This window comes from Anguilla rostrata, chromosome 6 (genome assembly GCF_018555375.3).
Source record: "Anguilla rostrata isolate EN2019 chromosome 6, ASM1855537v3, whole genome shotgun sequence".
Lineage (NCBI taxonomy): Eukaryota > Metazoa > Chordata > Actinopteri > Anguilliformes > Anguillidae > Anguilla > Anguilla rostrata.
This window is the reverse complement of record NC_057938.1, coordinates 16391050-16406510: the sequence shown is the minus strand read 5'-3', so window position 1 is coordinate 16406510 and position 15461 is coordinate 16391050. Positions and strand designations below refer to the sequence as shown.

The 15461-nt window shown below is 40.1% G+C and overlaps 1 protein-coding gene across 2 annotated transcripts in view; it reads right to left on the bottom strand.

Moving 5' to 3' along the window:
* The window catches only part of LOC135256671 (collagen alpha-1(XI) chain-like), a 104210-nt gene that overhangs the window by 69445 nt on the left and 19304 nt on the right, over positions 1 to 15461 (bottom strand). Inside the window, exons 5-6 of one of the 2 annotated variants that reach the window (XM_064338667.1) lie at positions 4211 to 4336; positions 585 to 686 (exon numbers count right to left, since the gene is read on the bottom strand). In XM_064338667.1, the coding sequence (XP_064194737.1) occupies positions 585 to 686; positions 4211 to 4336 (228 nt within the window). The remainder of the gene's footprint in view (positions 1 to 584; positions 687 to 4210; positions 4337 to 15461) is intronic. The other variant, XM_064338668.1, reaches the window with a different exon arrangement.

Here is a 15461-nt window from a genome sequence, read left to right as displayed (position 1 = left end):
GCCCAGGGTCAGGTTTGCCTATCCTTGGTCTAGAATTTCTATGGTCTACAGCGGATTAGGCAGGGAGCTTCAGTCTTCATCAAAGATTTTCCTGTTACAGTCACAGGAAAGGTCTTGATGTGCTCATCTGCTCTATCTTTACCCCTAGAGCAACTGCTGGCTTCAACGGTGCAGTAGCTTGGTAGTCGGACATCGCTTGCTTCTTCTTAGCAGCTACCTGTTTATCCCTTAGCAGTCCAGCCATAGAGCTAGACAACTTTAGGGTTCTCTTCGCTTTGCCTGAAGAGATAAGTTTCATTTTCTGGAAAAAGTGCGGTGAAAGAATGAATGGAATAAAGACAACATGAGGGCTCATAAAACAAGGAGGAAACAGATGAAACAGAATGAGGAAAGAGGGATGAGTAATAAACACCCAGGGTTTTCAGGTGGTCTTCCATCTGGGTGCGAGGAAGGAGGTGGAGTTACACACAGAGATGAACTGGGGCAGACAGAGTGACAGACCACACACAGTGGCCATGGTGTTAATTAAGGGGGAGGGGAACAGTGAATCCCATGAGGACTGATAGTAAGACACTTTTTTTTACCTCTGTTTCGGAATAGGCCTCTTCAGTTGGGGGGACTGCAGGTTCAGTTTGATCTCCTTCACTGTACTCATAGAATTCACTGTACTCTAAATCAGTGGTGTACTGGATTCAATGAGAAGGAAATGAAGCACAGCACTGTTAGTATGTGCCAGTGTTAAATGTAAACAACACATTGGGTTTGTAACCAAATGTGTATACCAAACCTCTAAAACTATTAAACATATTTACATTTTTATTTTATGCATTTAACGTATGGCCATAGTAGAAGCAAATTAAGCAACATGAGTGAATATGGCCATACAGTGAGCTCCATAATGTTTGGGACAAAGACACATTTTTCTTCATTTGGATCTGTACTCTGACTGCAAAGGCAATGAAAAGCCTTTAATCAAGACTAGACACTGAAAGCTGTCTTATACCTGCACTAAGAAAGCAACTGAACACACCTGACAAATTAAAATACATGTGACCTGTGAAGCCATTTGTCTCAAATGCTATGGACTATTTATAAAAAGTGCTGTAATTTCTACATGGTGAAACCAAAATGCAAAAACAAAAGCTGAGAATGTGCATTTTAACCACGTGAAAATGTGTGGCATACTGAGCCAAATCAAGAAAAAATACACTACATGACCAAAAGTATCTGGACACCACTTGATCTGGGGCTGGTTTTCATGGTTTGAACTAGGCCCATTCATTCCAGTGAAGGTCAATCTTAATGCTACAGCATACAATGACATTATAGATGATTATGTGCTTCCCCAACAGTTTGGGAAAGACCCTTTCCTGTTTCAGTGTGACAATGCCCCCGGGCACACAAGGTCCATATAAAAATGGTTTTGTTGAGACCAGCGTGGAAAAACTTTAATGACCTCAATCCCATTCAAAACCTTTGGGATCAATTGGAAAGCCAACTGCAGCCAGGCTTAATTTCCCAATCAGTGCCCGACCTTACTAATGCTCTTCTGGCTGAATGGAAGCAAATCCCTGCAGCAAAGCTCCAACATCTAGTATTCCCAGAGCTTTCCCAGAAGCTTTCCCAGAACAGTTGAGGTTGTTATACCATCAAAGGCTGGACCAACTCTATATTAATGCCCATAATTATGGATGACTTGTTGGATGTGAGATGTTCACACACTTTTGGCCATGTAGTGTAGCTTTGTCCCAAACATTCTAGAGCTCTCTCTATGCATCAGCAAGCTAAACCAAATTATAAATCATGTTAAATCCAGTATTTTAATGTCAGTTATTTCCACTATAATAAATGCAATGCATAGAATACATTTTACTATATAAAATGTATATTTTATATATTCTATAATAGCATTGTAAATGGGTAGTAGTAATAACCAACATTTTCTCACATGTTTGCACACTTACATAGTGTGTATGTGTATGCACAACACACACACACATCTATTTTTATTCATTTTAAGAAGAAAAAAATCGCTTTGTGCAAATATGTAGTGTCATACTTCATAGATGTCAGCATCTCTTCGCAGCCATATTGCTGTTATATTTTAACACATAGAGCTTACATGACATGCATCACACAAGTAAAAGAGCATGAATTTAGTGCTGACAATGTGAGAAAAAAGAAAAGCATACAGTGCAATAATGTTGCTCATGGCCAACTTCAGCATAAAAAAATATATTTGACCATGAACAATAGTGAAATCTAGTCTGGGAAAGAAAAGGTTTCAGTTTGTGGCCTGTGCTAATTGATACAATATTTTTCTGGGTCCCTGTGTATGCCACGTCACATAACCTGTGGAAAGCTCCTTGTCACCACCCCTCCTGTCAACAGGAGCAGCAAAAGATCCAAGTGAGCATCAAGCAGGACATTTGGCAGGGAGGAAAGCGAATGGCATGGAGCTTGTATGTGGCATAACTGTAACTTTGTCCAGGTACCATCAGGCTCTGGGTCTATTGGTGTTGCCATAATTTCTATTATAAATTTGCTCTGTGTCAGAAGCCTTTCTGCCTCACTGGAGACGTCAATAAACACAAAAATGTTTGCAAAAATGGCAGTCAACTCTGCAACCACATAAATAAAATATCTGTAAAAATATTTTACTCAGAAGCTCTCAGAAAGTAAATACATTTTACATTTTTAATAAAGGCACCAAACTGTAATGAGCTGAAAAACATTTCAAACACATCCGTTAATTATTTATTTTTGTCTGCATATTTGCAGGGAGTTCCTGGTCTCGCTTTTTTCTTTTTTCCCCTGCTCTTTTTTTTTTTTTTTTTTAAAGAACATCAGCAGTCAAAACAAAGACAAAACGGATTAAGTTAACAGGCGAATCCTGATATCTCCACATCCATCAGGGATGAATAAATATTAGTCCCGATACAGCAGCTGAGCTAATAAAAAAAAACTCAGGGTCTGCTGAGCTGGCCACCTTCCACCAGACCGCAGAGAAGGACTGTGGAAAAGAGAGCCAGTAGAGCATGTCAATTTATGTTTCTCCGCATTCCTGGCCAAGAGCACTCACCGTGAGAGGCAGGGCCACTGAATGAAAGTCATAAATATCTAGCTGCAATAATAACGTCTTCCACCTCCGCCCGCATGTGTTAGCAGGTATATTGCTCCAGCATGTGGCGTTGTGCAGCAAAGCCTCTTGGGAAGGAATTTGTGAAAGCCAAAGCCGAGCCATAAAGCGATGGGAGATGCGTTCTAGTCATTTGAAAAACAGCATGGGGAGCCTTAATTTCTAAGTAAACAAAGGGCATGCTGAGCCAAGCTGCAGTCATCAGACCAATCAGGCTGCATTGCACGTCTTTAATTTCTTTCACTATTGACAAGCTGATTTCCCAAATGATTTTAGCATAATAAAATCCAGTTTTTTTAACATTATAGTAAGCAAATTGAACATTCCCATGACTGATTGGTTTTGGTTATAATTACATTTAAGAAATGTGTTCCTTGTTTTAAAAGCTTTTTGATGGTCTTATAAGACAATATGCTTTGGGCCTTCAGACTCAGCCTTGTTTGAGGGCTATGGAGTAGAGGGGTACAGTTTCAGTCTGAGCAAAGGGAAGAACCTGCAGAACTCATTAATGGAATAAATCACAGGCAACTCCAAAGTGGACTCAGACTTCACGGAAAAAAAAAAAGTTTCCACCGTGATCTCATCCGCTATTTAGTCAAATACCAAAGGAAAATGTCTGCCTGCCAGAGGAAAAATGAATACCAAAAGGCCAGGCAGAATGCACTGTATTTCGATTATGAAATCGACTACTAAGTTAAACCCTATGAGACGGTAAAACTGAAGCTGTATCTGCCAGTAATCATAAAACCCCACATTGAAATGAAATATATGGACAAAGACAAATAGAGATATTTCTTCAAATAGTTAAAGCAACTTATTCAGCTGTACTCCCTTGGCTACTTTTCTTGAATCAACACAATATTTTTTTTTTTAAGTCCTCATATGTAAACAATCTAGAACAAATGTGTGCTGTGAGCTCAGTGGTTGAAAATGAACACCTCTAAAAGTCCTGTTCTAATAGGCTGCAGAGGTTGGTAAGGCCCCTCTCCAGGTAGCAGGCCCTCAGGGACAAGCGTAGGGATGTTCTTGGTAGTCACATACAGTACAGGCCATGGGGCCCCCGATACTAACCTCGTCCTCGGGCTCCTGGGCTTGGGGTGTGTCACGGTGGGGAGTCTCGCAGTCGGGGCTGTAGTGCTCACAGTAGTCATAGGCAGCTCTTGGATCAGCCACAATGAGCAGCTGCTGGATGTCGCCCTGGAAAAAAATCATAACATTCAACAGTGCGTTAACACCTCATGCCTCTGCGCTTCTGCATTGTGATCACATAGCTCATGGTGCTGCTCGATTCTCCTGGGAAGCACGGTCAATCTAAGCCAAATGAGTCTACACATCACTGCCAATATATATACTTTCTGCATTCCCATGGTAACCAAATTGCTCATGCTCATGGCTTAGGCATTTTCCTTCACAGGAAACCAGTCAACCTGAATTACACAGTTTTGCAGGAATTTGAACTAATATGATATCAAAGCAACCAGTTCTGAGCACAATGTGCCTTGATATATACCCTTATATATCCTGTATTTTCCAGGAAGCAAAAGAAACTCCAAGCTCCATGCCTATTGAGGTATATTAATTATTGTCTTTCAGTATGTAGGAATCAAACAATGCACTTTTTTATTTTTATGTTTTTAGAACATAGAATCACTCACATATACAATTATTGATCAAACTTTGGGGAATCATTTTAACAATTGTCAATTATTTAATGTACTCTCAAAATGAGTGCCAATAAATAAAAAAATACATAAATGATTCATTTGTATGAGGAAATTAACTTTCTGTTAATTAGCCATTGTGGTTGTGAAAATTGACCAGCCATCATTCCTTCTCAGAAAACAATACTTATTTTGGAATTTTGTTAAGCAGACAACAATGAAATGTATTATGATATCAACAGTGACATCTGATTTGTATTCTGCTTTGCATATCTCTTTTTACTTCAGCCAGATTTAAATTTTATAAGACCAACACCCTGTGCTTGATGCTGAGTGGGTCCCAACACAGACAGAAGGAATGGTAGAGTTGGAGAGAGAAAAATGGCAGGCGGCAGCCGTCTTTGTGTGTACGTTGGATGGGTGGGGTCTGTCTGCAGCTCAGGGGCTGTTACACTGTATTTTCCTTCCCAAAGCATTAATGATTCAGAGTCACATTTCACAGTAGAGTTGTGCTTTAATTGTAAAGGAATGGTAAGATAAATAACCAGAGACTGTACTTATGTGAAAACATCCTAAATGGTCTGTTTTTCATGAACATTTGGAGAAGGAAATTATACCCCCACCCCAAATGCTCCACCAAAAGTGGGGGAGGGGAGGTTAAAATCCAAAGCCTCACCAGGATCATTTCAGCCACTGCAGAAAATGTGCCTCCACAAGACCACATGAATACCTTACTTGACCTGCATAAGCTCTGGGGGTGACAATCAGTCTATGGTATACTATGCCATAAAAATGAGATGTTGCCTCAAATTGACACCATGTGAAAATATGAACACAAACAGGGTGGCCCTTGAAAACAAATAAAGATGTGCAATTGATACATAACAACAGACATTCCATCTGTGTGAGCTTAACTCTCTAGGAGGTGTGTTACTCCCCACTACCTGGTGTCTCATAAATATATGTTGTGAAAGACCACCACATAAATCTTCATGAGGCGGCACGTGAAGTTGTTCATTTTTCAGATATTTGCATTCTGACACTTGTTTCTGCAATGGATAGGGAATGTTTATTTTTGACAACCTCGAGCATGCAGAGATGCAAATGACACATGGAATCACATTCACAAACACAGACACAAACACGCGCTAGGGTTGCAGGACGTCCGTTTTTCGAATATATAAATATCCAGTCTTCAAATTATTTGTACATCTCCACTTTGCAGTCCTGACCGGACAGTGTAAAGTCCAGTCTGAGTAACCGACAAAATAAATTTACTGGTAGTTTACAGGTAGTTCTGTTCTGACATTGGTTCCCGGTCTAAAGGCTCGTTTGTGACCATGCTTCCAGCTGTGCATGTTGTCTGGTTTTGACACATTTTACATCTGGCAACCCTAATACATGCACACTCACACACTCAAATTTACTGCCTCATAATTTTTAAGAACTAAACCCAGCTATTACGTTTCAGGTCTGCTTGACCCCACACAATGTATGCTCTGTGCAACTTGCATGTAATTTCCTTTTTTCTTTATCTACGTGCTATTTTATTACTTTTCCTCTGCTAGGGTCATGAATTTCAGAGAACTACACAGAAAATATAGCCTTTAATGTGTTTACTTAATTTTGTGAAGGTACTGTGCAAAACTATGTGTGTAAAATTATCAGCAAATAAAACTATGATAGCTATTCAATCCAGCTAACACCAATGAACTGTTTTTAAGTAATAAAATAAGAATTAAAAACAATTCTTGCATGACACAGTTCATAAATTAAGCACAAAGTGGAATATCGTAAGGGTGAACCATAAATGTAGCGAGGCTTTAATTTAAATTTCAACTTTGCATCATCTCATTACTCAGCACTACACTCAGCTGTTACACAGCTCATTTTATTGTATCAGTTTCTGTTTAATTGACACACGGCAATGACGTCTCTTCTTGTTTGCTCTGGAGTTTACACTCAAAAAAAAAAACTAAAACTCCTAAGACGAGCTCCTAGAACATAGTTACCCTGGCCTCAGACTCTCGTGCAGCAGTTATTCATATTGTTTTACAGACCTCCAGCCTCATTGGCATGATTTGAAGGCTGCTCAGAATGCTTTTGATGATACATCAGCGTGGCTTTGTTGCAGGATGTTTGGCAGAAAGTGTGAAGTAATAAATCTGTCTCCAGATAATATAAATGAACATTATGAGCTACTGCTAGGGACTTCATTCACGTTTCACCTCACATGCAGCACTGTGAAATGTTCACACACTCACTTGCATTGGAATACACAAGCATACATACACATATACAGTACAATATCAACACCAGAGCCATGGATGAAACTCCTACGATCTTGCTGCATGTTGCCATTGACTTAACTTCACTGCCCAATGTCACATTTTTCTAATCTTCTTCAAAAAATCTTTCTTTTTTTGTTTTGTTTGGCAGGCCTTGCAGAGTTAGTCCAAACACAGCAGGGTACATGCTGTATGTGTATGATAACATAAGCCCATGCACCAGCTACACTTGGCAATAAACTGAGAGTGGGAACACTGAGCTGGGCAAATAAACTGCAGCCTGACTGAAAGCTTAGTGATGACTGAATCAGTGTCTTACTGTGCTTGTTGAACCTGACTAGTATTAAGACTATAAATTGCATGTATGACCTAGAAGGATGCTCCCAGATTAGCTCATCACTGGCAGTGCACTCTTAAATCTTTATTAAGATTATCACCTATATAACATCAAGGGTTGGTACAACAGCAGTGGGAGGGGCAAAGGGGGGGGCAGAAAAAAAGCATTGCACTATATGACCAAAATTATCTGGACAAGTATCTAGACAGTATTCTAAATGATTATGCACTTCTCCAACACTTTGGGGAAGGCCCTTTCCTGTTTCAGCATGACAATGCCACCAAGCACACAGCGAGGTCCATATTGAAATGGTTTTGTCAAGACCGGTGTGGAAGAACTTGACTGGCCTACACAAAGCACTGATCTCAACCCCATCCAACAAAATTGGGATCAATTGGAAAGCCAACTGCGAGCCAGGCCTGATTGCCCAATCAGCGCCCGACCTGACTAATGCTCTGCTGGCTGAACAGAAGCAAATCCCTGTATTAAGCCACACCTGAGGAATGGCTTAATACACCTATGTCCTGGACTCAATGAAACTTTTCCTGTAACTTAGATTTTTCTCTTTATGAACACTGGGCCAAGTTCAGCAATCAACATTAACTTGCCAAGCTGAAAAAATAAACAATCACAATTACTCATAAGGAATGTTTAAATTAAAATGCTAATTAAATCCAGGCTAAAGTCTGCTGTCTGCAGAATTTTGCTACTGCTTCTTTTTTGGTAAAGTTATTGGCTGCAACGGCCAATTGAAAACACATTGCTGCACCATCTGCTTGGCACAACCCCATCATCCGGAGAAACTTAAAAAGCTTCTGCTATAATCACATCTTTACACACTGGGCTTTTACAGAAGGATTGTGCCAGCCAGAATTTGATTAAACACCCCTTTGGTTAAAAGCCCAGTAACCTGTCCACTGCTCTGCCAAAATACTTACTTTCATTTGATTTTAATTTAACGGAGAACTCAATTGTTACTTGCAGTGATAACTTGGAGAATCAAAGTAGACAGGAAATGCAAAGAATTGTGTAGCTAATCAAATATGCGGGCATGATTAAGAGTGCAGATGTGAAGGGCCAATTTTTTGTACATTTTTGTTATTATCCCTCTTCGAACACTATGAATGGATTCAGTGAAATAGCAAGAACAAATTACCAAGAGAAGCCATTGTAAGACATGCGTTACAATAAATTTCAGATTTTACTGTAAAGTGACAATATCTATATGTCACTCTGTAAGACAATAGCTATATGTGCATTCATATATTCTGATTCAGTGTGTCATGTAGGGGCTTTAGATATGCTGGAGAAAACAGTTATTTTGAGTCCAGGTAGACAAAAGTGTCTGCATTTTTTGTTTGTGAACACCTGGCAAGTGCAGAAGACCTTTTGAAGCACATATTCAGTAGTAAGCTGGGGGGAGATTTTCACTAAGGTCGCAGGGGACAGCCCCTGGCTTCCTAGACATCTGTGATTATAAATGCATTGTTTGTAGTTGGAATGCCCCACTTCTTGCAAATGGGGCAAAGGTGATCATTCAGGTGCATAGCATGAAGTTAAGGGGGCAACAAGGAGCTCTTCTCACCTCATAAACTCAGTGAAAGTGTTTGGTTGGATGAACCAAGTCTTTACAAAAAGCCACGTAAAGGTCATCCCCTTTCTGGTACATTCCTAAAAACACCTTCCTGTTGGGCTCATTTTCAAATAGTTACTATGCTATTCCATAACTAAAAATATTAAGGCCCAGCATTCAATACATGCACAAAGTGAGTAGAGATCTACGCGGTTATGTTTGTCAGAGATATAGGCTACCCTATGGTATGTGTGTTTTAAAACTTGTGAAAGGCAAGTTCTGAGGTCAATAACATGTCAGACATCCACAGTTTCATAATTGTGACTGCATGTCACTGTATTTTGAGCCACTGTTTATCCAAAGATCTGTATTTCTGAAAAAAACAAATGATCTTTTAACCTTTCTTTATCAACGAAGAGTAAAAACCTGACCTTTCTTTGACCGCAGTTCAGCATATAGTGTATTAAATTTGACCTGTTTGAGGTTGTGTTGCACAGTCACATCCGGTCACAGATTAGAGATAAGGAAGGTCGTCCCCCGAATGTAAAGATACAAATGTGACCAGTTTTTGGAAAACACAGGAAAACACCACTTCTGAGGTTTGGCAAAGAAGAAAGCATCACACATCATACATTTGTTCAGTATTTGCTCACTGTTATTGGTCACAAGCAATTCCCTAATCCTGCTCCAATTCTCTTCATACAGAAACCTCTAAACAGGAATGGGAACCATAACTTTGCCCCCAGTAATATATTTTTTAAAAATGCATTAAACCCCTAGGTCACTGAGCTTTGACCTTTGTCATTAAAGATACCTTGGGAAGAACTCTGAGAAACTGAACTCTAAGGACAGTATTAGAAGCAGCAAGCATTTATATGCCACACATGGCCCACTGTGCTCAGTGAGCTCCAGTTAGGTACACAGGTTAAATAAGAATAAATAAGCACCATGATAATTTCTCAGAGCAGCCCTGAGTCAATGTTTTTATAGATTGTTATTACACTTGACAGTTACTTTAGTGCAATGCACATACTGTGTGTTTCTGTGTTTTCACTGGTGTGTGCTATTATTGTGGCACTGGAATCAGCTCAATGGCTGTTGAGCCTGTTGATAGAAACAGAATGACAGAATGTTCTGTTTCTGTACATCAATTACTATTTCACGTGTTACTCCTTAAATTGACACAATGCTTCAAGTCGTAAATTATATAGCTTAATCTTATAAAGTATTTCAGAGAGTAACAAAAGCATGGTTGTAGTGTTTTTGAAACTGGGTAAGCACCAGAAATGACTACACAAAGCAAGTCTAAACTTACTCAGATGTAACATCAAACAAAGCTAGGAAATAGGGCCTGAAAATTTCCTTCTATATAAAACTACCATCTTCAGATGGATCCACATAATTACTGTTATAATTTGTAGTATAGTAGTGATAATAATTACAGGGCTGCTGTGCAGAAATGATGGCAGGCACAAATGCAATGAGAAGTAATGTCTGCATTGGCAGGACATTAAGTCAGCTGTCCCCGAGGCCACAACTTTCAACCACAACCCAGACAGCGGGCTGACGTGCATAAAGGCGGGCACGCCTCAATCCGATCGCTTCCTTTCCGACCTGCGCTGGTGACATCAGCAAATACCAAAAAGCCTTAATGCTCTACAGCCTTCATCAAATGTGGCCTCTGTGGACAAAGAAGGGATAACGTTTCTTTTTAAGAATGGAGGGAGAGACAGATGGCATCTGCAGAATGAATATTAATGCAGTCTCCAGACGGGCTCACACAATGCAATACCTCCATGGTAGGTTTTGATTTTAATATCTCCCCCATATACTCTCTCTTTCTTTGCAGCAGCTACTGAATTCCACCGAAGCGCCCCAGTGAACGCGCCCCAGAACAGTCAAGCGATACCTTATAGTTCTGTTGGGACCCCTTAAGTAGTAAAGCATGTTAAGCAGGAGTGCAGGAGACAGAGCAAGGGGAGGGTAATGGGGGCAATCTGGGGGTGTATAACATCCATGCGTCTGACAAGAAATGTCAGAGCCTGATGAATAGTCAGTCTTATGGCCTCGGCTCCACAGAGAGCTAGGCTAGGGGGATAGGGGGAAGAAGAAGGGAAGAGGAGGAATGAAAGGCCTTCATTCACAAAGTGCGGTTCGCAGGGCTGAAACTGTCAGGTTCCCAATCAGCTGTGAGCTGGCAGGATTTTTTTTTTTTTTAGAAAAAAAGAAAATAAACAAAAAAAATTTTTTATAGTAAAAAAAAAAAAAACACATTTGAAACGCAATGTATTTCAAAAATCACATTCATGATCGATAAAAGTGTCCGACACTGTTGGAACAGGACCAGATCCACAAGGTACTCAAAAATATGGTGTTTGGCTAAATGAGCTGTTGTTTAGCAAACCTGATTATTCGTCTGCCAAAGCCATATTAAAACCAGTTATGATTGATTATGAGGTCTATACACAAGGGAGGGGAGTCAAAGTCTATGGGCCCCCCCCTGGAGAGATCGCTGCCTGATGGGAACCCATGCAGGTTCTCTATTTTCAGTCTGGCTGTGCACCCTTCTGAAAAAGAAAAGATAAAACAGTTTGGTGACATTGAGTAATGCCTCTTGTGGGTTTCATCGCACAAATGACTTGACCAGCCAGACTCCGGCTGCTTACTGTATCTCTAAAACAGCCACATTTCCATTGCCAGAAAAAAATCGTGCAACGATCACAATTTTTTTTCCTCCGGAGCCACACCCACACTCAAGCATTTAGCTGGGACGTCAAGAAACAAATTTGCTGCGACGCACATATGTATGGTTTCCCTCCCCCCTAAAACACTACCAATATAATTTGGTGTTAACATTTTAATGTAAGTTTGGTTGAATGTGCACATCTTTCAGGGAGTTTTGGTAAGTGCTTGCCACACAAAACAAAACACTTTCCATGGGGTTGAAGTCTTGACAAGACCATTCTAGATGCTGATTAGTATATTAACAGGAATAATCTGCTCGTTGTTAATCCATTTATCAGAGTACATTTTGTGAAGTATCAGTGAATGTCATTTTGAGGCACCTCCATGTTGGCTCATTGCTCAGTTATAATAACAAATAATGGATTGAATTTATATAGCATTTTTTCATAATTTCCCTTCACAGTGAAGGGGGATGGCTCACCTTATTCACAACCAATGTGTAAGCTGCCTGCATTATGGTTGTCCTTCATTTTATCAGTGTGCATTACATTCCAGCTGAGGTTGGGGAGAAAGTTGCTAAGCCAATTAAAACTTTAACTATATTCTCCATTATTGTTTAAACGGGATATACAGTAAACAGTAAACTGCAGAAGTCAGAACGCACTAAATGTTGCAAATTCAAGGTGGGGTCCAGCAAGTGGAAGCAGAAGGCCATGTTTATTTGGCCATCTTAACATAGCTGCAATATCTCACGTTCAGCCAAATTTTTAAGGAGGGAATGTTGCATCATCAAGTAGAAGAAGCAAGCAGACTCCTACCTACTATGGCCTATCAGACTTCATACTTCTATGTCATCACAAATGAGTCTCACAGGCCCTTTGGGATATCACTAACTGGAGTGATGACACAGCCACACCAAGGGTCCCTTTGAAGCCGTGAAGGGATTCATCAGTCAAGCCAAGGTGAACCATTGGAGTTGGGAAGAGACGTGGGGGGGCTGCCTGGCACAAATTCACAGCCTCTAACAAACAAACAAACCGTCAAACAATGACTGCTGGTTCCCAGATGTGCTGCTCCCAGTCCATTAAGGCAGGCGTTCTGATGCCACGTGACAAATGGATTTCAGCTAAATTACACCCATACGTGCGAGCGACCACCTAGGGCTCACCATTGGAAATGTGATGTGCTTAAAAAAAAAAAAACTAATTAAAAAATGCCAGACACACAAGATTCCACTATAGCTCTCTCTCTCTCTCTCTCTCTCTCTCTCTCAAAATTGGGATAAGAAGGCTGGACTGTATGCCAGTACACGACTTCGTCTCAGGTACTGAGAAACCATATCCTCCACATATGTATAAGAGATTCCAGTGTAAATCGTCTGCACTCATTACATTTGCATATTATGAAAATTTATTTTTTGGCAATTCGTAAAATTTTATTTTTACAAATTTAAATTGGAATGTCAGATAATGCAACAATTTTAGGGTGAAATAGGGTGAACAAGATGTCGTGTCAGGCATACCCTGGATGCAGAGAAAACACTCAGCAAATTACCAGGAACAATAAATGGCTAGCAAACACGATTTCTGAAGTTTTGCAAAAAAAAAAAAAAACTAGGCCTAACAGCCTCAGCTCCCACCAGTATCAGATAGGCACTGTATTGCAACTCCCCACAATACATTTTCTTCCCCACCAAAAGTGTTTATTGTTTCACAGATTGCTTTCAATTATGCAGATTGAAATCAGAAAAAAACCACTCAAAAGCCATTAAGAATGCACTCAGTAAAGTGCAGACCTCTGCCAAGACACAACAACCCCCCTTTGCATGAAAGTGCATTGAAAATGTTTCGGCAATCCAGTCATTACTTTTCAAGATATATTTGTCCTGATGGTGGTGCTAGAGGAAAGGTCATGGGGTCCCAAAAATATTCTTTTGGGAACATGAATGTGCACTGCAAATTTCATGGCAATCCAGCCATTACTTCTTGAGATATGGCAGTCATAAATTGAACTTTTGGGGTGATGCTGGTGCTAGTGGAAAGGTCATGAGATCACCAAAATCAATAGGTTTTCTCCTTAGAGAACATGGATGGGCACAGTAAAATTTTTAGGACAATCCAAGTATTACTTTTCCACATATATCTGTCGTGGACAGACAGACAAATGGATGGATAGACAGACGAAAAGCATTACATAACCTCCCTGGCGGAGGTAATCACTGAGTGGTTTGTTTCCAGCACCATGGCCTGGATTCAATCAACATTTGTAGTTAGCTTTGAATTACAAAGAAATGCAGTGAAAATCCAGAACATGCCCACTGCCGGCTTTAATTGAGAACAATAGCAACTGAGGGACAAATAAAACAATCTTCTTAATACCCCTGGCCCAGAAAACTAAATTGGCTACAATGTGATGCCAGATGTTCCTCAACAAATACAGACAAGTCTTCCCCCAAAAAACGGCATATGCACCTTTAGGGGAGTGTGACACACTCAGTCATGCTGTGCTGTAGTTTCCCAAACTCTATGACATTAAGCAGACTCAAAGCAGAGCAGGCATCCTCTAGCCTTAAAAAGCATTTTGACCGGAGAGGAAATATAAACCCTGGGGAAGTGGTTGGGTAATCATATTTACAAATAGGCCTGATTGGGCTGTTGGGAGGTGAAAACAAGTCTGTGCTATGACGTAAAACCTGCAAACCTGACTGTCCTTCAAAATAGGAACAGCCTGGTTGCCCATTTCGGAAGAAAAATAGCCATGGCCCGGTTGCCTCTGTTCAATACTCCAATACAACCAATAAACATTATTTACAGGCTTTAGGACAAATACCACAACGCATTGCACCATGGGAATTGTCTTGTGTCCATAATGTCCAACCAAATAATTTCCTTGTGATTCAATATGAAAAATGTACTGACTACCTACACGATCAAGAGTAAATGCTAGGTAAACTACTCTGCTATTTTCAGTTTGCAGTCCTTTAACTGGCTTTAACTTGACTCTGAAAAAGATTGCCCGATGGCCAAGTCTTTCTTCATTGCCTCTGTATTAGCACCCAGCAAGCACCCCCCACCCTCTTCCCAAACCGCTTTGGGGAGTCTACAATATTTCACTTCCAAAGAATAAATACCTCCCAACAACTGAACTCAAACAGGTCACCACCATGGACAAATAACGGTGGACATGTAATCTCAGAGGGACACTTGACTTCACAGACAAATGGTTTCCGGTTACACGGTGCCAGTAATGCATTGCAGTTAATCTAGCCATGGCAGTAATATAAGCTACTTTTCACTCAGAAAGATCACTATACTTTCTGCAAGCATACTTTACCAAGTCAAAAAATATTTTTGCCACAATTTTTCTCTATAAACATTCAGAAATAAATTATTGCACAAATGAAACTGCACATGTACCCCAACCAAAGAAAACCTTGGCCCCTATTAAATATAAAGGACATTCAGAAATAGGATTAGAAATTTATTGCTGTAGTAAATATGAATTAATTTCATTGGCAGTTGCAGGTGGTCTCTTTTTCCTCATTATTGAGTGAATAGTCTTGAACTATAGAACTACAGCTGTTGTTAAAATAAAAATATTTGAAGTAACAAGGTTTTCCTATGTGAATGAACGCACTTCAAACCAAATGCCAAACCAAATTTCCCTGGCTATTTTTTTTCTTCAGAGTCCCCTCTATTCAGACACATGTTTCCACAACCATCAATCAAGATATTTGCGAGTGGCACTTTCATTAATAGTTTGGCTGTTCGGCAGCCTC